Raw genomic sequence first — 20,640 nt, forward strand, 5'->3', positions numbered from 1 at the left:
TCAACTTTAATTCATTTCCTTCTTGTTTTTTTCTTGAATCACATCCACCCACCTTGTATTCTTTGGGCTGATGTATCCGCTCTATGTGACGGCTTAAACTCAAACTGTTAGCAAATTCTTGTTCACAGCTTTCAACTGTGCATCTGAAACAAGAAAGGAAAACAAGACAGAGTGATAATGTATCAGCAAACTGTAATCATATCATGACTGCTTTTAATGAAGCATGTCCTCCTATACTATATGGGACTACAAGTATATGGTTGGCAGGGTTATTTCCCCTGAACTTGCATGTACCTTGTCAGACAAGTTTTCAGGCTCTATCCCATACTCTCTTAGTTTTCACATTACTGCCACCACTAGTAAATTTTGCACAGAAATCTTGAACAATGCCAAGGCCACTGGTGTCATGGGGATGGGGTAGGAAGTGATGTGAGAATCACAAAAGCCCTGTCTTAACCATTCTTTCTATCAATTATTAATACACATACATTCTCTTTATCTAAAGTAAACATTCTAACCAACAAATGAAAAAATTTTACTGATGAATACTTATTAAATAGTTCCATGTGAGGAGACAAGTGGTGATTTATTTATTTATTTGATTGGTGTTCCATGTCGTACTCAAGAATATTTCACTAATAAATATTACGGTGGCCAGCATTATGGCGGGAGGAAAGACACTTGTGGTGAGGGTAAGATTAAAGAAGCCAATGTGCATCACATAGCCTCCAAAGGTCAAGCTTGTCTAGTGGTGGCAGTGCTGTAAAGAGAGCATCGAGAGCGACACATGCAGCATAAAGAGTATGGCTCTAAACATAAAGCACACTTCCAAATATGTTTTGCACTGTAATTCTCCTTCAAATTCTTAGCCCACAAGGTCTTGTTCTGTACACATCCACAGGCCTTGCTGCTTACCCTGAAATGGCTACAATTTCACCATACAGGATTTGCCTCATGTTTGATGAGGGTTTACATGCCATCAAAATGTCATGTTGGGTCTTTTACAATGTAAAAGACCCAACAAATAAACCATTTCTACAATCGGCAAACACCTATCCGACAATACTCAGACACCTCAAACCTCTAACAATATGTAGACACGTTAAACCCATAATTACAATATTCACACAGCGAAAACACCTATCTGACAATATTCACATATCTAAAACCCCTACCTGACAATATTCAAACATCTAAAAAAACCATCTGACAACATTCACACATCTAAAACCCCTATCTGACAATATTCACTCATCTGTAACCCCTATTTGACAATATTCACATATCTAAAACCCTCATCTAAAACCCCCTATCTGACAATATTCTCACATCTAAAACCCCTGTCTAACAATGTTCACACATCTAAAACCCCTATCTGACAATATTCTCACATCTAAAACCCCTATCTGACAATATTCACACATCTAAAACCCCTATCTGACAACATTCACACATCTAAAAACCCAATCTGACAATATTCAAACATCTAAAACCCCTACCTGACAATATTCACACACCTAAAACCTCTATCTGACAATATTCACACATCTATATCCCTTACTTGACAATATTCACACATCTAAAATCCCTATCTGACAACATTCACACATCTAAAACCCCTACCTGACAATATTCACACACCTAAAACCCCTACCTGACAATATTCACACACCTAAAACCTCTATCTGACAATATTAACACATCTATATCCCTTACTTGACAATATTCTCATATCTAAAACTCCTATATGAGAATATTCACACATCCAAAACCCCCATCCGACAACATTCACACATTCAAAACCCCTACCTGACAATATTCAAACATCTAAAAACCCCATCTGACAATATTAACACATCTAAAACCCCTATCTGACAATATTCACACATCTAAAACCCCTATTTCACAATATTTACGCATCTAAAACCCTAATCTAAAAACCCCTACCTGACAATATTAACACATCCAAAACCCCTATCTGACAATATTCTCACATCTAAAACCCCTATCTAACAATGTTCACACATCTAAAACCCCTATCTGACAATATTCTCACATCTAAAACCCCTATCTGACAATATTCACTCATTTGTAACCCCTATTTGACAATATTCACATATCTAAAACCCTCATCTAAAAACCCCTATCTGACAATATTCTCACATCTAAAACCCCTGTCTAACAATGTTCACACATCTAAAACCCCTATCTGACAATATTCTCACACCTAAAACCCCCATGTGACAATATTTAAACATCTAAAACCCCCATCTGACAATATTCAAACATCTAAAACCCCTATCTGACAATATTCACACATATAAAACCCCTATCTGACAATATTCACACATCTAAAACCTATCTAACAATATACAAACACCCGAACCTCTATCTGAGAATACTCAAACACCTACACCCTATCCAACAATGTACAAACATCTAACCCTCTATCTGATAAAAAGCAGGCACCTACATGTAAATGTTCAAATCTGACAATATGAACAGATAAAACATATATCTGACGCGATGCAGACACCTAGATACCTTCTCTGACAACATCCAGGCACCTAAAAACCCTCTCTGACACCATGCAGGAGGCTAAAAACCCTCTCTGACACCATGCAGGAAGCTAAAAACCCTCTCTGATACCATGCAGGAAACTAAAAACCCTCTCTTACACCAAGCAGGAAGCTAAAAACTCTCTCTTACACCATGCAGATACCGAGATACCCTCCCTAACAACATCCAGGCACCCTTTCTAACATCATGCAGGCACCTAAAACACCTATCTGGCATTATGCAGACACCTGAAAGACCTTATCTGACCATGTGCAGACACCTAGAACACCTATCAGACAATGTGCAGACGCCTAATAACCCTCTCTGACAGCATGCGGATACCTAGATCTTGTCACGGACGCTGAGGGTAGGACTTACTTCAGTTTGTCCTGCTGTTTTGCTTCACTGTGAGACGTCTCCACGTGCCTCTTCAGGTGTGCAGCTCTGGCATAACTCTTACAACACCCAAACTCCTCACACACAAAAGGCTTCTGAAAAATAAATAAATAAAATACAATATATATTTAGGTTTGCTGTTAGTTATATAACCCCGCATTGGTTAGGACTGGGGGGATTCCCACCCTATTTGAACTTCCTATATTTACTAAGTCTAATTTTTAAAATGAGCAAGCCAAACTGTTTACAATACTCATGAATATACTTTATTTTATGTTTATCACACTGCTCCCTTAAATCTACGCAGATCGATTTACCGTGAAATTGGAATTAACTTGTGTGGTGTTCCCCCTCTTTTTTTGTCAATATATGCATAGGAAAAAGGGCATATTGTTGTCACAAGTACATCCTCAGGCATCACTTTTGACTGAGTGTATATCAAGTCTTTCTTGATGTAAATTCGTAATATGACAAATAAAAACTGTGCTGAGAATCACAATCCTACCATACCTGGGTAAACAATGAGTCAGGCTCGTGCAAGAGTCTAGGAACGTGACCTCAGCTGAATTGCTTCCCTTCACCATTGCTGGGTGCTATTAAAGCCCTCTGCATATGATGCTGCTGTTGACTTCAAGTTGTTTACTTTCATTTAAAGCTTCACTGATTAAATTTAAGAGTTGCACATGTGGCATTTTGTGCAGAATTATGAGCTCTCCTGTAATGTGGCACTGTCCATTTGAAGCATTCAGTTTACAGTACATTTACGAAAACACTGAATATTGGAGAGTTCATCACCACAGAACAAAACCATGAATCTCCTCACAGGTTATGTTTCTTTCAAATCACCATGATTGGCTTGCCTGCCGGAGCGGTGGGAATTTAGTCGAAAAACATTATCAATCTGTTGAGCTGTTATGTAAATAAAAATGGAAATATATGTATTGTGGAGTGACCAATCGTGGCTTGGCCTACGATGACTAGGCAAGAATCCTCCTTTGTGTTTATTTTGATCACCATATATGTTGTCACCAGTTCAGCAATGCAACAATGTGTTGCCGCCATGTTTGTTTTCTTACACACTGTCAAGAAGAACTAAGGTTTGTTCTCTCCAAAATACATTATTCCACAAAAAAAAGTAAGGAATTCTTGACATACTCTTGTCATGCAGGTTTAAAGTTTGTCTTTCTCAAACATCTCGATTCGCAGAGGTAAAGGTAAATCACTTTACATGTTATTGAGAGAAATGCAAAAATTTTTATAACTGTTATTGTTTTATTAAAGTGGGTAACTCATTCAACACAAATACCTGAAATTCTTTTGTACATTTTGTATCATAACCTACAACAGTCACATTCAGTCACATTCAGAATTCTGCTTACTCCAGCCATTACAAATTATCTCCCTTGTCAGGATTTAATTTTGCATGCATTCGATCATAGCACGACATGAATCTTTTGGGTCCAAATGAACGCCTTATTTCGAGGGAGCAGTGTATTTATTTATTTGATTTCAATATTTCAAGGATATTTGACATATATGACTGTGGTCAGTATTATAGTGGGAGGACATTGAGCAGTGGAAGGTTGCCAAGCAGTGGGATGAAACCAGGCAGACCCACAACCACCCACAGGTTACCGCGAGAACTTCCTACATACTCAAGGGGGGTCTTGAGTTATGCATCTTACAGGGGAAAATGCTACTTACATACAGGCTCCCAAATTCTTGGCCCAAAGATAAACATGAAGAAAACATGACTTTTTCCACAAAAGTTGACATTTACTGTGGCAGAACATCCGAATCCTGTTTGGGGTTGTACATCCAGTCAATCAAAATATCAGTCTGGACTTCAGGGACATGATGCACAATGTACAACTGGTGCTGCTAAATGTTTGGCGACAGTCACATTACCTTTATGAGCTATGTTTTCTGTATCAGTATCTGTTTGAGTGTTTATATGTAACTCTACAGCATAAACTCAGGAGTCCACATTGGTTTTCCTTATTCACATTTTTGTCTAGTTTGGGTTATCATTTAATTATGATTTTAGATGGTTTTGATCCTAAGATTAAGAAAACTCTGATCATGACAACCAGTGATCAAATCATTTGATTTTTCTGGTGCCTGTAAATGAATACAATACGTAAAGTCATATACATTTATTTCAGATTGAAAACAGGCAATGTTCTGTACCCAAAGAGGAGTATACTGATTTAGGAATGTTCATTTCATTGGTGAGAAAAAAAAAAGCAACGCCACTAATCCATTTAGTGTATATGAGATTATGACCGACACAGCCAGGAGCACAACAGTTAGGTCATTATCGGGTAACAGCTATTAACAATCAAGGTCAGTTATATTGTGGGATGTATTTGTTTAGTTCACTAAGTGAGACGTTAACTTCCATTTGGGCCGTAATGTTAGCCAACATATCATCACGTCAAAGTGACATGACAGCGTGAGTGAGTATAATGCATTATCAATGCAGCTTTAGTTTCTATGTCTGAAGTTTGCGGCTCCCGTTGTATATCTCGACATCACTACAATTTGAAAATGATACCACAAAGAGAATAACATGCGAAGGCCGCAAGCTACATGTAAATAAAACCACGTGGCGTCCATTCAGCAGTGCAGTGATTGATTGTTCAACATTTCAAACATCGCAAATTCACCAACCCATCAATTTACCTCGCCTGTGTGTGTACGCATGTGAATAATGAGCCTGTCATTCCTGGAAAATGTCATATCACATTCAGGATGAGAACAAATAAAAGTATGAACAGATCCACTGCTGTCACGTCGTTTTGGGCCTTCCGCCATGTTCATTAGTTTACCGTTGGTCTGTACGAGCCGCACATTCGTAATTAAATAGCATGATAGCAATAAAGAGTAACAGTGCTGTGGTAATTTGCTCATTCCTGCTGAGTAAGTATTAAAGAATTTAAGCAAATAATATAAATTTCTTTGCCACAAATGCTTAAGAAAAGTTATGAAGCGGATTCAGTTTAACAGGTCACGTGATAAGTCATGTGACTTTGACAGCTATTCCAGCCTAATACACGAACTGCAGCCCAACATTTCTTCCTATCCTTCACGAAGTTAAACCCCTAGGGCTGATTTATGGTTTGACACAAATTCACCATAAGAAATATCTTAGTTAACATTCCTGTCTTTCATTCATTGTACATCCTCTCCTCTCAGTATAGACGTGTGCTCATAGAGGCCCTCAGCAGGGCCTACCTGTGTCTGCAGCTCTATTCTCAAACTAGAGAAAGTCAGAGGAGCAAAATAGGTCTCGATCATTTGTTTAATTGTAGCAGGTGTCCCATTATTTGGATACAGATTACGTGTCTTTAAGTTAAACAACAGCACATGATGCATTCAATCAGTCATATTGAAATTTTAGCTAAAATGCTATCCTCGTGCGTAGAATTATGCTTCACTCAACCAGCACACTGAAGGCTATCCCAGCACTCTCCTGAGTCACGTACCTGACAACGTGAAGCCCTGTCACACCAATCCGGACACCTGGCCTGCCAAGTCTCAGCATACTGACACCTGTCCTGCTGAGTCTCAGTATACCAAAACCATTCCTGGCACCATGCTGAGCCTCAGTATGCTGTTGGCAGTTTTGACACTCTGTTGAGCCACATTATACAGACACCAGTCCTGCAAAATACCCTGCTAAGTCACAGTGCATGCACACCAGTCCTGACACCATGCTGACTCACAGTATACAGACAGCAGGCCTGACAGGCTGCTGAGTCAGAGTACACAGACATCAGTCTAACACCATGCTGAGTCACAGTATACAGACCCCAATCTTGACACTCTGCTGAGTCACACAATAGACACCAGTCCTGATACTCGCTGAGCCACAATGTATTGACACTAGTACTAACACCTTGCTGAGCCATGGAATACAGACACCAGTCCTGATACCCTGCTTAGTCACAGTATACAGACACCAGTCCTGACACCATGTCGAGTCACAGTACACCAACACCAGTCTAACACCATGCTGAGTCACAGTATACAGACCCCAGTCTTGACACTGCTGAGTCACACAATACAGACACCAGTCCTGATACTCGCTGAGCCAGTCTATTGACACTAGTACTAACACCTTGTTGAGTGATGATATAGACACCAGTCCTGACACCTCACTGTCATAGTGTACAGACACCTGTCCAGACACCATGCTGAGTCACGGTATACAGACATCAGTCCAACACCCTGCTGAGTAACAATATACAGACACCAGTCCTGACACCCTGCTGAGTCACAGAATACAGACACCAGTCCTGATACTCGCTCAACCAGTGTACTGACACTAGTACTAACACCTTGCTGAGTCAGTGTACTGACACTAGTATTTCCTCCCTGCTGAGTCACTGTATAAAGGCACCAGTCCTGCATATGACACATTGCTGTGTCACAGACTACAGATACCACTATTCACACCCTGCTCAGCCAGTGTACAGACACTAGTATTGACACCCTGCTAAGACACTGTGTACAAACAGTAGTGTTGACACCCTACTCAGTCTTGGTGTACAAACTCTAGTATTGACACCCTGCTGAGTCACAGTGTACAGACACTAATACTGACACCCTGCTGAGTCACAGTGTACAAAAACTAGTAATGACACCTGCCTGAGTCACAGTGTACAGACTTTAGCATTGACACACTTCTCAGTCATAATGTAGAGACACAAGTATGGACGCCCTACTCAGTCACACAGACACTAGTCCTGTCACCGTGCTGATTCACAGTGTAATGACACCTGGGAGAGTCACGGTGCACTGACATCAGCCTGGCCATTAACCCATTAATCACAACCTACAATTGTGCTCTTGGGGGTGGGTCATAAAGTTTTGTATCAAAAATTCAGAAAACATTGGTCACATTTAATACTACTGAAACAAATAAAACACACACACAATTGATTTTCTTTTCTCTTTAAAAACACGACTCAATCTTTATCCAAGACACAGCCTAAGCAAAATTGTACATTGCAGGAAAGATTCATTGTACATTAAAGGTAGAGGTCACTCAATAAATTTTGACTGGGGAAAAATGGCTTTTGACAATTGATGCAAGCTCTTGTTTATTGATTGGTGTTAATTTATTATGGTTTACTGCCATACTAAAGAATACGGTCCAGGCAATTTAAAAACTTCTGATTTTCAGATTGACAGAGGCATTACTTATGGATAACAATTCCTGGATTTATTGTGTTGGTGACGTTTCGATGTAGGTTCTTACATCATTATCAAACCATATGATTTTCAGGTTTCAAGACTCAAAATTCACAGTTTCCAGGCTACTTGGAACAAATATTGTACATTTACCCAAGCTGAAAGCAATGTAAAATGACCTTGATTAGTTAAACTTTCAGTCTTTTCACACATAAAGATGATGGAATACAAATTTCCCAAACTAAATGAGCTGAACATGAAATTACAGCAACCTCATTGATTTGAGGCTTCTGGGTCATTGCGTCATGCTGACATGCTAACCCCCAATGGGCAATGGGCACACCACACAGGGTGATAGCTGGGGTTAAGATAGACATTTCTTTGAAGACTTATTGAATGTTTTTTCTAAAATACAACAAATTTAATTCTTTAATTATGAAACAATAACTGTGTGTGATATTCTGGTATTTATATGTATTAATCGCAAATAAAACTGGTAAGTCTCAATAAGTGTTGTGTAATAAGGGAGCTGCAGGCAACAAAAACCATAAGGTCACATGAATTTTAACACATTTAACTTGATAATATTAGAAAATATTTGTTTTCAGTGCAGAAGATTTTCACAAATTACAAGAAAAGAAAGCATATTATAGCAGAAATGACAAACCACCATCTTTGCCGATAAAAAACATACCCAAGGCCTTGAATCCATTCGTGTGAGGCATGGTTGATTTGTTGACCCTTTATCCCACGAGCTTTGTCAGATTTTAATTTTTTTTTTGGATTGGTGTTTTACGCTGTTCCTAAAGAATATCTCACTTATACGGCCAGCATTATGGTGGGTGGAAACTGGGCAGAGCCCGGGGGAAACCCACAACCATTGCCAGGTTGCTGACAGATCTTCCCACGTACAGTCGGAGAGGAAACCAGCATGAGCTGGACTTGAACTCACAGCGACCACATTGGTGAGCAGCTTCTGGGTTACTACGCTGCGCTAGCGCACTAACCAAATGAGCCACGGAGGCCCCGTCAGATTTTATAAGCACATTTTGACTAAAGTCAAGATTAAATCACTGTGATAAAATATTAAACCAAATATAAGGAGATTCAAAATTTGCATACTATTGTCACTTATAGTGAATTATACATTCAATATTTAGACAACTCACCAAACCAATCCAAACATTATTCAAAGTATTAATTCAGATTTGTATTTTTATTAATTTCAACTGTTTCATAAAACATGCTTCCAATATGAGCATATACTTTTCCCAGTACTGTCTAGTTTCAAAATAACCCAAAACTACTTATTAATAGAAGAAAAATGTAACAACATTGACATTATACTATTAGAAACTTTTATTGAGAACAAATTATCCAATGAAAACTATGTCATTAATCATTATCGTCATCCTCTCTTTTCCTTGTATTTCGAGATTTATTCATTATTTTCCTTTTCTTAAATGTTACACTGCCTTCGGAATCACCTCCAAGGGAAGTAACTTTCTTCTCTTTAAATTTTATTTTAATCTCTTCAGATGAAAAACTTGGTGGTGGCAGAGGTATATTTTCTACGGGTTGAGTTGGAAGCTGAAGGTCTATCTGGTCAGGTATCGGTCTGGAACAAACAGACAATTCTTAGAAATTACTCGGCTCACTTTTGTAAAACTTCATTAATCAATTTTTTATAATAACTTGATGAATCACATGGCTTTAAAATATGGTATCCCAAACAATGCCATTTACAGAACAGTTATGAGACAATGGTATCACAGATAGTGCTGCATCACTAAAGCATCACCTACATGTGGTCCCTAGACAAGTCAAGGTTATAATATATTGACACTGTCCTTCCTTTTCCGAGTTGTGCACTGGAAAATTCCACTAATGTCATCATGCTTACAGTAACAAAGATGATGATGCACAGCTAAATCTTTGACTTAGCTTTGACTTATAAGACAGCGGCCACCATTATGGTCGGAGGAAACGGGCAGTGCCGTGGGGAATCTCATAATCATCCACAGGTTGCTGACAGACCTTACCACCTATGACTGGAGAGCTGATTAAAATTGTGTATATATATATATATATATATATATACATACAAGCTTGGAATTTTCGTTGCACTTGACAACTTATAAAAAGAGGAGCATGGCGGTGGTTGCTTGTCGGTCTACTTACTCCTGCACTACAGAGGCCCACTGCCCATACGCAGCTCGACTAGTGTCGGGTTTGTCTTGTGTATAAACAACTCGCTCCACCACAGCTGGCGTACACTCTGATGGCAAGGGTATATCCTCGGGCTTGGGGCTATAACCCAGGTCACCTACTGGCTCTCCAGGTAAAGGTATTGACTAAAATCAACAGAAACAGTCCACCAAATTTCATGATAAAGTAACAAAATTGTATTCAGAAGTGCACTATACTAGCACTAACCACGTAAATATGTTAGTGAGTTATCAGAACATTTGATCAAGGGAAAACAAGCAATTGATAAAGTGACTGGACTTTCTAATGCACATGGTGCACTTTGTATTTACCTTACACATACCTTAGGCTTGGCTTCACGCTGGTCTCAAAGTGCTTTCAAACTCATTAGTCTGACAATGTTAAGGATTTGGGTGGAGGAAAATGAGCTAAATCCAGAGGAAACACAGTGCTTCCACACAGTGCTGCCCCTATAGCAGATACCAGACTCTTCACAAGGTTGCAGACAAATCTTCAGTGCCTTACTGACTTACGTCAACATCTGGTGGCAATGCTGGATCAGGTTCACATATCTCTTCTGAGGTTTTGACCACAGCGCCATCTAGTGAGGTATACTGCTCGGGCTTCTCCCATACTGAGGCTGGTGATGCAAAAGTGCAAATTTACATGTAATATAACCTATCAAATATCTGCCAACTATCAAAACAAATCATGATTTTTTTCATGGATATTTCATAGCACAATGACCCAGGAGCCTCTCACCAATGCGATCACTGTGAGCTCAACTCATATAGATTTCCTCTACGGCCATACGTGGGAAGGTGTGTGAGCAAGCTGCGGATGGTGGTGGGTTTCTCCTGATCGCTGTCCAGTTGCCCCCTACCACGATCAGGTGTTTAATACTTTAGGCAATCGGGTTTTACATTATAGATAAGGTGTATATATAGGACAGCAGTCTGGTTTATGTGTGCACATGGAGTGAACCAGATAGAGCCCACTAAAAATCAAAGCCCCCAGCAAACTCCCAAAATACCCGAGATCAAATTATCCAAAGGAACTGAAAGCTGAATTTGAACAAAAGTTGCTAAAGGTACTGGTTAAGAGTTTGTGAGGTTCTGAGAACGATAACATACACCAATGAACATGAGGTCTCCAAACCACTTAGTCAACAAGGGCCTAACTCACATGGACAATGTTCAGTGTATACAAACATATATAATATGACTCACCCCCTGTTTTAGTACTCCAATAGTATGTGTATCCCTCATCTGACTTGGCTTCATACCACTCTTCTGTGTCTGGAGGTTCACAAGGCTCCGGTAATGATGGCCCGTACACCACAGGACTCTCGCTTTCTTCTGTTTCTTTCTCTTCTGAATAAGAAGATGAGGCAGACTGCTTAAACGTGAACCATCAGGTATAAAGACTGATGTCATAGTATCTGACAATTTGATCACTAAGTGCATGAATATATAAGACATTAAGCTAAAGTGAATGTTTTTTGTGCAGACAATTTGCAAAGAAAATAAGCTCGCTAGATGTAAATTTCACAGATATACACATACATAAGCTTGTATAGAAGAAGGTATTGTTGAAATACTAGCTGAGACAATGATTGCAAAATTAACTGGCTTTACCACATTTAAAACAACTAAAATTCAAACTGAACCATGGCACAGCAGTATCTTGACAAGTGGCCATGACTTGCATAGATGAGAATTGCCAGATTACAGCTGTTCTAGCCATTTTACAAGTCTGTCCACAACCCCAGGTCACCTAAAGGCTGTGTGTGAAAGAGTGATTTTTGCGACCTCATGCTTTTCTCGCTGGCCGGTATATAACCCAAGCCAAGAGCCACAGGCTCGTCCTTGCCACACAAAAATGCCTGGCAAATAATGATCTGTTTAAGGTACACAGGGGAGAAGATTTTCTCGTAAAATCAAAGCCAAACAACACATCAACTTCGCGGACCAGAGAGTATAGAGATGAACAGAACAGCAATTATTGGCCAGTTGTCTACTTTGATAAAAAAATCACTGCGGTGAAAACTGTGTAAGTGAATGTCCCGTCAACGTAATGGCATTTACGGTATCTTTTTAGCACTCCTTCCATTCAGCAATTTAGCTTAAGTTGAAACTTCTCACTTCCTCCTACCTGTGTCTGCTTTAATCTTGACTCCATACTGAGCAGCCAACTCTGGGTTGTTGATGAGATCCTTCTTAAATGCCGCAATGGCTGCCTGTTAACATGAAATGTGCTGCATCATGAGATTCCTGCAAAAGTTCTCGATGACAGAAATAAAAGATAATGTACATGGCATTTAATCCTACTGATTGTTATGAACATATCTCATCATCCTGCTGCACAGAGGAAAAGCAGGTATGACATAACAGAATGTAAATAATCAAACAACAGTATTATGATTTTGATTGGATGAACAATTGGATCAATGGTGAGAGGCGTAGGGGCGGAGAGCCACATTGACAGATGCTGTAACCAACAATCAGTGGTAACTAATGAAATAAGTGGAATACAATGTTTCTTTTTTTAAGCAAAAAGCTTCTCTTCTACATTACAGTTCCAGAAAATGTCAAACTTTTTGGCCTACAAATCAACTTTTTCCTGATTTAACAAAAATGTTATTATTCTGATGTGTAAACCTATAAACTATCTGTCAACATGATCCATGTAAACCTATAAACTACCTGTCAACCTCAGCATGATATGTGTAAACCTATAAACTACCTGTCAACCTCAGCATGATATGTGTAAACCTATAAACTACCTGTCAACCTCACCATGACATGTGTAAAGCTATAAACTACCTGTCAACCTCACCATGACATGTGTAAAGCTATAAACTACCTGTCAAGCTCACCATGACATGTGTAAAGCTATAAACCACCTGTCAACCTCACCATGATCCGTGTAAATCTATAAACTACCTGTCAAGCTCACCATGACATGTGTAAAGCTATAAACCACCTGCCAACCTCACCATGATCCGTGTAAATCTATAAACTACCTGTCAACCTCACCATGACATGTGTAAAGCTATAAACTACCTGTCAACCTCACCATGACATGTGTAAAGCTATAAACCACCTGTCAACCTCACCATGATCCGTGTAAATCTATAAACTACCTGTCAAGCTCACCATGGTACGTGTAAACCTATAAACTACCTGTCAAGCTCACCATGGTACATGTAAAGCTATAAACCACTTGTCAAGCTCACCATGGTACGTGTAAAGCTATAAACTACCTGTCAACCTCACCATGATCCGTGTAAACCTATAAACTACCTGTCAAGCTCACCATGGTACGTGTAAACCTATAAACCACCTGTCAACCTCACCATGATCCGTGTAAACCTATAAACTACCTGTCAAGCTCACCATGGTACGTGTAAACCTATAAACTACCTGTCAAGCTCACCATGGTATGTGTAAAGCTATAAACCACCTGTCAACCTCACTATGATCCGTGTAAACCTATAAACTACCTGTCAAGCTCACCATGGTACGTGTAAAGCTATAAACCACCTGTCACCTCACCATGATCCGTGTAAACCTATAAACTACCTGTCAAGCTCACCATGGTACGTGTAAACCTATAAACTACCTGTCAAGCTCACCATGGTACGTGTAAACCTATAAACTACCTGTCAACCTCACCATGACATGTGTAAAGCTATAAACTACCTGTCAACCTCACCATGACATGTGTAAAGCTATAAACCACCTGTCAACCTCACCATGATACATGTAAACCTATAAACTGCTCAAGTGGCTGGTGTGAATCGAGGCAGCCATCTTGAGAATCTTATTCAATCAAAAATGGTGCTATCAAATATTGCGGCCTAAACTGTGACGTAGCCTTTACCCATTCACTCCATGAAGTGACATATGATAACACAGAGCTACTGCATAAAACATCTTTTTGAGATCGTTTGCAATGACTCATTTAGGTGCAGGTGAAGGACAATTTCACGCAGTGTTGTGGGACAGGTCTGTATCAATTACGGACCATCACAGATATAGAATCAGTTGATTTACAAGCCGTGTAATATTCAACGACAGTACGACAAATTATGTCAGACAGCAGCATACTGACTGGGCCCACACAGCATTCTTCTCCCCAGTAGACCTCAGGCCTTAGGCCTACTTAGACAAGCTGTTTATTTCAAAGCTGTTTTCCATTTTATGTCGTTCATGTTAGCATTTACTCAGCTTGCTGTTGCTAAAAAACAAATGTCAGAATCCATGAAAAATTCACTAAGGATATCGAAGGTTTATATGGGAATGAGAAGTCAGCATCTCATTGGACAATGTTTAAAATTAATTACAACTTACGACATAATTTTTGTTCTTTTAATTTATAAGAACTGAAGAATTTAAATTTTGCCCTTTTTCTTTCTCGCATACAAGGCATTTTTTTTTTCTGCTTTCTTTTATAAAATACTAAAATACGCTAAAATTATTGAAACGCTGTGTTTAAGCCAAGGTGCTTTCTCCGACGATGGCGACCACTACAAAATTAAAGCCGCCCCCCCCCCCCCCCACACACACAACCTGGAATTCCCTGTCCATGCTTCTGCAGGCTACTCGTAAACTGTAGAAACAATATGGCAGGCCACCTGTATGAACAGTTCAAGGAGTGGAAGAAATATCCTTCCAACATGTCCAATTTCAAAGAAAACAATTGGTTTTCACTTGGCCATTCATCACTGAAGCCTACAACTTTAATCTGCCATAGGCTATTGCTTACATTTATTTATTTATTTGATTGATGTTTTATGCCGTACTCAAGAATATTTCACTTATATGGCGACGGAATTATGGTGGGAGAAAACTGGGCAGAGCCCGGGGAAAACCCACAGTCATCTGCAGGTTGCTGGAAGACCTTCCCACTTACAGCTGGACGGGAAGCCAACATGAGCTGGACTTGAACTCATAGCACCATTGCTTGAACTGTTATAAATACCTTCGACATTAGAGAGCTAGAGTAAACATGACGTCACCTTACTGTCAATAATGGAGACGCGCTGAAGCTGTCACAAGAGAAAGTTTCACTAAACTATTACTGATTTGAAAAAATGTAAAAAAATATTTAATGCCAGTTTAAGATATTTTGGATGGTAGTCTTTCTGTGGACATAAAAATTAGTCAGGTGATGTTTTTCACCATAAACCTGTTACATACAGTACATATAAACCTCTATTAAGAGGCTGAATATCTGATGTTTAAACATTCAAACTACGTATAAATCTGACCCAGGAAACCTTGAGAAAATGAGAACATCATATCTTCCCAGTTGAATACATGTACTTTGACCAGAGTTACCGCTGTATTCAAATGAGCAGCCTACTTCTCAGCTCAAACCATATTTGCCAACTCTCACTGACAACTATCAAACCATATTTGCCAACCCTCACTGACAACTATCAAACCATATTTCCCAACTCTCAAGGAAAACTCTCAAACCATATTTCCTAACTCTCACTGAAAACTCAAACCATATTTCCCAACTCTCACTGACAACTCTCAAACCATATTTCCCAACTCTCACTGACAACTCTCAAACCATATTTCCCAACTCTCACTGAAAACTCTCAAACAATATTTCCTAACTCTCACTGAAAACTATCAAACAATATTTGCCAACTCTCAAACCATATTTCCCAACTCTCACTGACAACTGTCAAACCATATTTGCCAACCCTCACTGACAACTGTCAAACCATATTTGCCAACTCTCACTGACAACTCTCAAACCATATTTGCCAACTCTCACTGAAAACTCTCAAACCATATTTGCCAGCTCTCACTGAAAACTCTCAAACCATATTTGCCAACTCTCACTGACAACTATCAAACCATATTTGCCAACCCTCACTAACAATATCAAACCATATTTGCCAACTCTCAATGAAAACTCTCAAACCATATATCCCAACTCTCAAACCATATTTCCCAACACTCACTGAAAACTCTCAAACCATATTTCCCAACTCTCAAACCATATTTCCCAACTCTCACTGAAAACTTGGGATGTAAAAACTGTGCTCAGAGTTCTGCTTGTGCAAGAAGACATATCACATGAAATCAAATGACGTATTTATTTTCAGAGTCAAATACATTTTAATGACAGTTATTTCATGATGTTTACCTCTTCCAGTTTCCTCATGTCACTGTCCAGCTCATTTTTCTCGGCTGCATCCTTCAAACTTTTCTGCTTTATCTGCACGAGGAGATTCACAGACAATATAGTTCAGAACATTCCTGCTACAATAAGCAGATGTTTTCTTGTTTTTGCAACATCAACCAGAAATCATAAATGTAATGTGATTTGACTTAGTTATGCCTCTCAGCCTGCAAACAAATCACAGGTTCCATTAGCCCTGAAAACTACAGCTTCTTTTTTTATATTGGCCTGGTGTCGTTGGAGTCCTGATGCTAACAGTATTAATTTCATAGTCAAGGAAGGTCCAGGCCGATTCTCTTTACTGAACAAGTTTCATGCAAGTGAAAGCCACCAATCTAAAGACTTGCTTTCCTTTAGGAAGGAACCCCCACAATATGCACCTACTGCCTTTAGAATAGATTTATCATAGCCAAGAAGGCTTCTACGGCACACTCACCTCAGTCCTTCGTTGAGTACCAAATTAATACTGTTATCATCAAGACTAACAGCGCTTGGCCTATATAAGAAAAGGAGTTGGAGTCTTTCAGGGCTTGTTATTGTTATACCTCTCAGCCTGCTCACAAATCACAGGTCCCATAATCAACATGTAGAAGCGTATCCAGAACTGCTTAAATTAATCAAAGAAGACTGAGCATGTGTATACTGTGACTGGGTGGGGTGTTACGTCTGGTGTTCTATATACTGTGACTGGGTGGGGTATCATGTCTGGTGTTCTATATACTGTGACTGGGTGGGGTATCATGTCTGGTGTTCTATATACTGTGACTGGTTGGTATGTCATGTCTGGTGTTTTATATAGTGTGACTGGGTGGGGGCCATGTCTGGTGTTTTGTATACTGTGACTGGGTGGGTTGTCAATGTCTGGTGTTTTATATACTATGACTGGGTGGGTTGTCAATGTCTGGTGTTTAATATACTTTGACTGGATGGGTTGTCAATGTCTGGTGTTTAATATACTGTGGCTGGATGGGTTGTCATGTCTGTCGTTTATATACGGTGACTGGGTGGTTTGTCAATGTCTGGTGTTATATATACTGTGACTAGGTGGGCTGTCAACGCCTGGTGTTTAATATACTTTGACTGGGTGGGTTGTCAACGTCTGGTGTTTAATATACTGTGACTGGGTGGGTTGTCAATGTCTAGTGTTTTATATACTGTGACTGGGTGGGTTGTCAATGTCTGGTGTTTCACATACTGTGACTGAGTGGGGTGCCATGTCTGGTGTTTTACATACTGTAACTGGGTGGGTTGTCAATGTCTGGTGTCTTATATACTGTGACTGGGTGGGTTGTCAATATCTGGTGTTTTATATACTGTGACTGGGTGGCTTGTCAATGTCTGGTGTTTTATATACTGTGACTGGGTGGGGTATCATGTCTGGTATTTTGTATACTGTGGCTGGGTGGGGTATTATGTCTGGTGTTTTATACACTGTGGCTGGGTGGGTTGTCATGTCTGGTGTTTTTTATACAGTGACTGGGTGGGGTGTCATGTCTGGTATTTTGTATACTGTGACCGGGTGAAGGTGCCATTTCTGTACACTGTGACTGAGTTGGGCATCATGTCAGGTGGCTGTATACTGTGACTGGGTTTGGAGTCATGTCAGGTGGCTGTATGCTGTGACTGGGTTTGGTGTCATGTCAGGTGGCTGTATACTGTGACTGGGTTTGGAGTCATGTCAGGTGGCTGTATGCTGTGACTGGGTTTGGAGTCATGTCAGGTGGCTGTATGCTGTGACTGGGTTTGGTGTCATGTCAGGTGGCTGTATACTGTGACTGGGTTTGGAGTCATGTCAGGTGGCTGTATGCTGTGACTGGGTTTGGAGTCATGTCAGGTGGCTGTATACTGTGACTGGGTTTGGAGTCATGTCAGGTGGCTGTATGCTGTGACTGGGTTTGGAGTCATGTCAGGTGGCTGTATGCTGTGACTGGGTTTGGTGTCATGTCAGGTGGCTGTACACTGCGACTGGTGGGAACTATGATGGGTTGCGCAGCATACTTTGTATTTGGCATCTTCTGCATTGTACACCACTGATGGAGCATGTAACATATGCACTGTATTGTGATGACTGATAAGGTGTTGTAAGCGATAAACAAGTAAGTAAATCCAAGTCAGCTGCCACATTCCACAGCATTAACAAGAAAGCAGTGTGTCCTCCGAGTTTGGGGCCAGTGAGTTCAAAGTTTTCTATTGTATTTCACCTAAAGATAATCATTTTTCAAGTGACACATTTTGCTTTTGCACATATATTTGTACGTGATTTCTTCCAAGTGGACAAACGACATATTAAATTCTCTGCACTCTTCTTGTAAATAACATCTTCAGATAACACGTATTACAGCCAGATACAACTCTATATAGACCCAGAACTGAGGACGGGGTCACTAAAAGCCCTGACTTGCACATAGACTGTGTGTTAAGTTTCTATGATAAAAGAACACCGACACACATTTTTTCAAATTTACCTCATCTATTCTTCTCTTCACATTTTCTTGATGCTTCTTCCCCTTCTCATGGAAGTCTACGCTCTAAAAAAATTAAAAAGACAAGATACATTTTTAAATCATAAATCCTGCTTTCAAAGAATTATTTATTTATTTATTTATTTAATTGGTGTTTTACACCGCACTCAAGAATATTTCACTTATATGATAGCAGCCAGCACTGTGGTTGGAGGAAACCTGCAACCATCTGCAGGTTGCTGGCAGACCTTTCCACATACGGTCGAACAGGAAGCACATTCAAAGAACTATTAAGCCAGTCATTTTCAAGACAATCTAAATCATAATCACCATAAACATAATGTAATCAAAGGAAAGGGTGGAACAGTTATCTGCCAAGCAGTTACTGTTTGTTAATTTTTTTTTGTATGTATGTATGTGCAAAGACACACGCATTTATCTGACTGATGTATAATCCAGATCTCAACAATTTTGTGCTCCTGTGTTATAGTGGTCAGGGTTTACGGGTGGAGGTAGAGTGCCTGGTGGGGGCCATATACCATCTTTCATCAGGTACTTGACATGTCTCCTAAATGTAATTGCAGGCAAACCAGCAGCAGCTGAATTTCAGTTTGCAACCTCATTGATTACATACATTTATATACTTACCGGCTTGTTATCAGTAATCCAGCATTTGCAATAGTCACAGAATTTCCTTGGCTGTGATTTCCAGTAAGTGGCCCTAAAAAGAAAAAAACAAATAGATCAAACACTGACATAGCTTATCTAGTAGAGTTTCATTTAAAAAAAAACATGCTTTATTAGCATCTACATGTACTAACAGTATTATTTCTTGATGTGAACACATTACTCACTTACACGGTCTGGTTTATGGGTGGAGGAAACATTAGTGAATGGAGAAACCACAGCCATTCGCCTGATACCAAATATAATTCCAAACATACACAATGTACCTGTAAGCCAGAGGGAAAAAAAGCTGTATCTGAAGATCTAATTCGAGAACATTGACAGTAGCAGCGAGCCACCACTTTAATTATTTGAATCAGTGATGTAAACAACCACTGTTCTGAAAACTCCTAAAACAGCCTTGCATTAAAGTATAATAAATTTGGCCAATTACGGTTCATCTTGGTGTAAGTAAAATATGAAAGGGAAAGGCATTATGTCTGGTGTCTTTCTGAACCGTATTCTGTAAATGTTGGCACTGGATCAGCTTTGTTGAGATTCAAAGGGATTTTTTAGCCCCGGACAATGTGTCTTGTGAATGTCCATTTTCTCAACTTTCTTCACAAGCATAATTAACTCTAAAAATTAACCACAGAAGACAACCGCAACAAACGGGTCAATGAGAACAGTTCGGGAGTTGCTCCAACTCCCCAGTACACGACAAACACCTTCCTAGGAAACCCTCACTTCAATAACGTTTTCTACATAATCATCTTACATTTTACAGTTTTTAAGTCGCTGATCTGATTGCTGTTACAGTTCAGCGTGTCAAAGTGCACCATCAAAGGCAGTGTAAAAGTTTTTCCTTCACATCGAAGTCAGTTTAAAAATCGTGCCGGCGACGTGCACCTGTCATTGAGCGGAAGTTTACATCTTGGCGCAA

General features: G+C 39.7%; 2 protein-coding genes across 2 annotated transcripts in view; both read right to left on the bottom strand.

Annotated features, from left to right (window-relative positions):
• The window catches only part of LOC135473784 (transcription factor IIIA-like), a 34,470-nt gene extending 28,697 nt beyond the window's left edge, over positions 1-5,773 (bottom strand). Inside the window, exons 1-3 of the mRNA XM_064753677.1 lie at positions 5,641-5,773; positions 2,938-3,050; positions 53-143 (exon numbers count right to left, since the gene is read on the bottom strand). Coding sequence (XP_064609747.1) covers positions 53-143; positions 2,938-3,050; positions 5,641-5,772 — 336 coding nt within the window. The 5' untranslated portion in view covers position 5,773. The remainder of the gene's footprint in view (positions 1-52; positions 144-2,937; positions 3,051-5,640) is intronic.
• A 3,722-nt stretch (positions 5,774-9,495) lies between these two features.
• LOC135473921 (WW domain-binding protein 4-like) lies at positions 9,496-20,622 on the bottom strand. Its single transcript, XM_064753862.1, has 9 exons — positions 20,476-20,622; positions 19,680-19,752; positions 19,035-19,097; positions 16,534-16,605; positions 12,517-12,601; positions 11,592-11,735; positions 10,896-11,002; positions 10,336-10,508; positions 9,496-9,772 (listed from the first exon to the last, which is right to left on the bottom strand). Coding segments are annotated over exons 1-9 (942 nt in total). The 5' UTR covers positions 20,478-20,622; the 3' UTR covers positions 9,496-9,549.
• Between the last annotated feature and the right edge of the window lie 18 nt (positions 20,623-20,640).

This window comes from Liolophura sinensis, chromosome 8 (genome assembly GCF_032854445.1).
Source record: "Liolophura sinensis isolate JHLJ2023 chromosome 8, CUHK_Ljap_v2, whole genome shotgun sequence".
Lineage (NCBI taxonomy): Eukaryota > Metazoa > Mollusca > Polyplacophora > Chitonida > Chitonidae > Liolophura > Liolophura sinensis.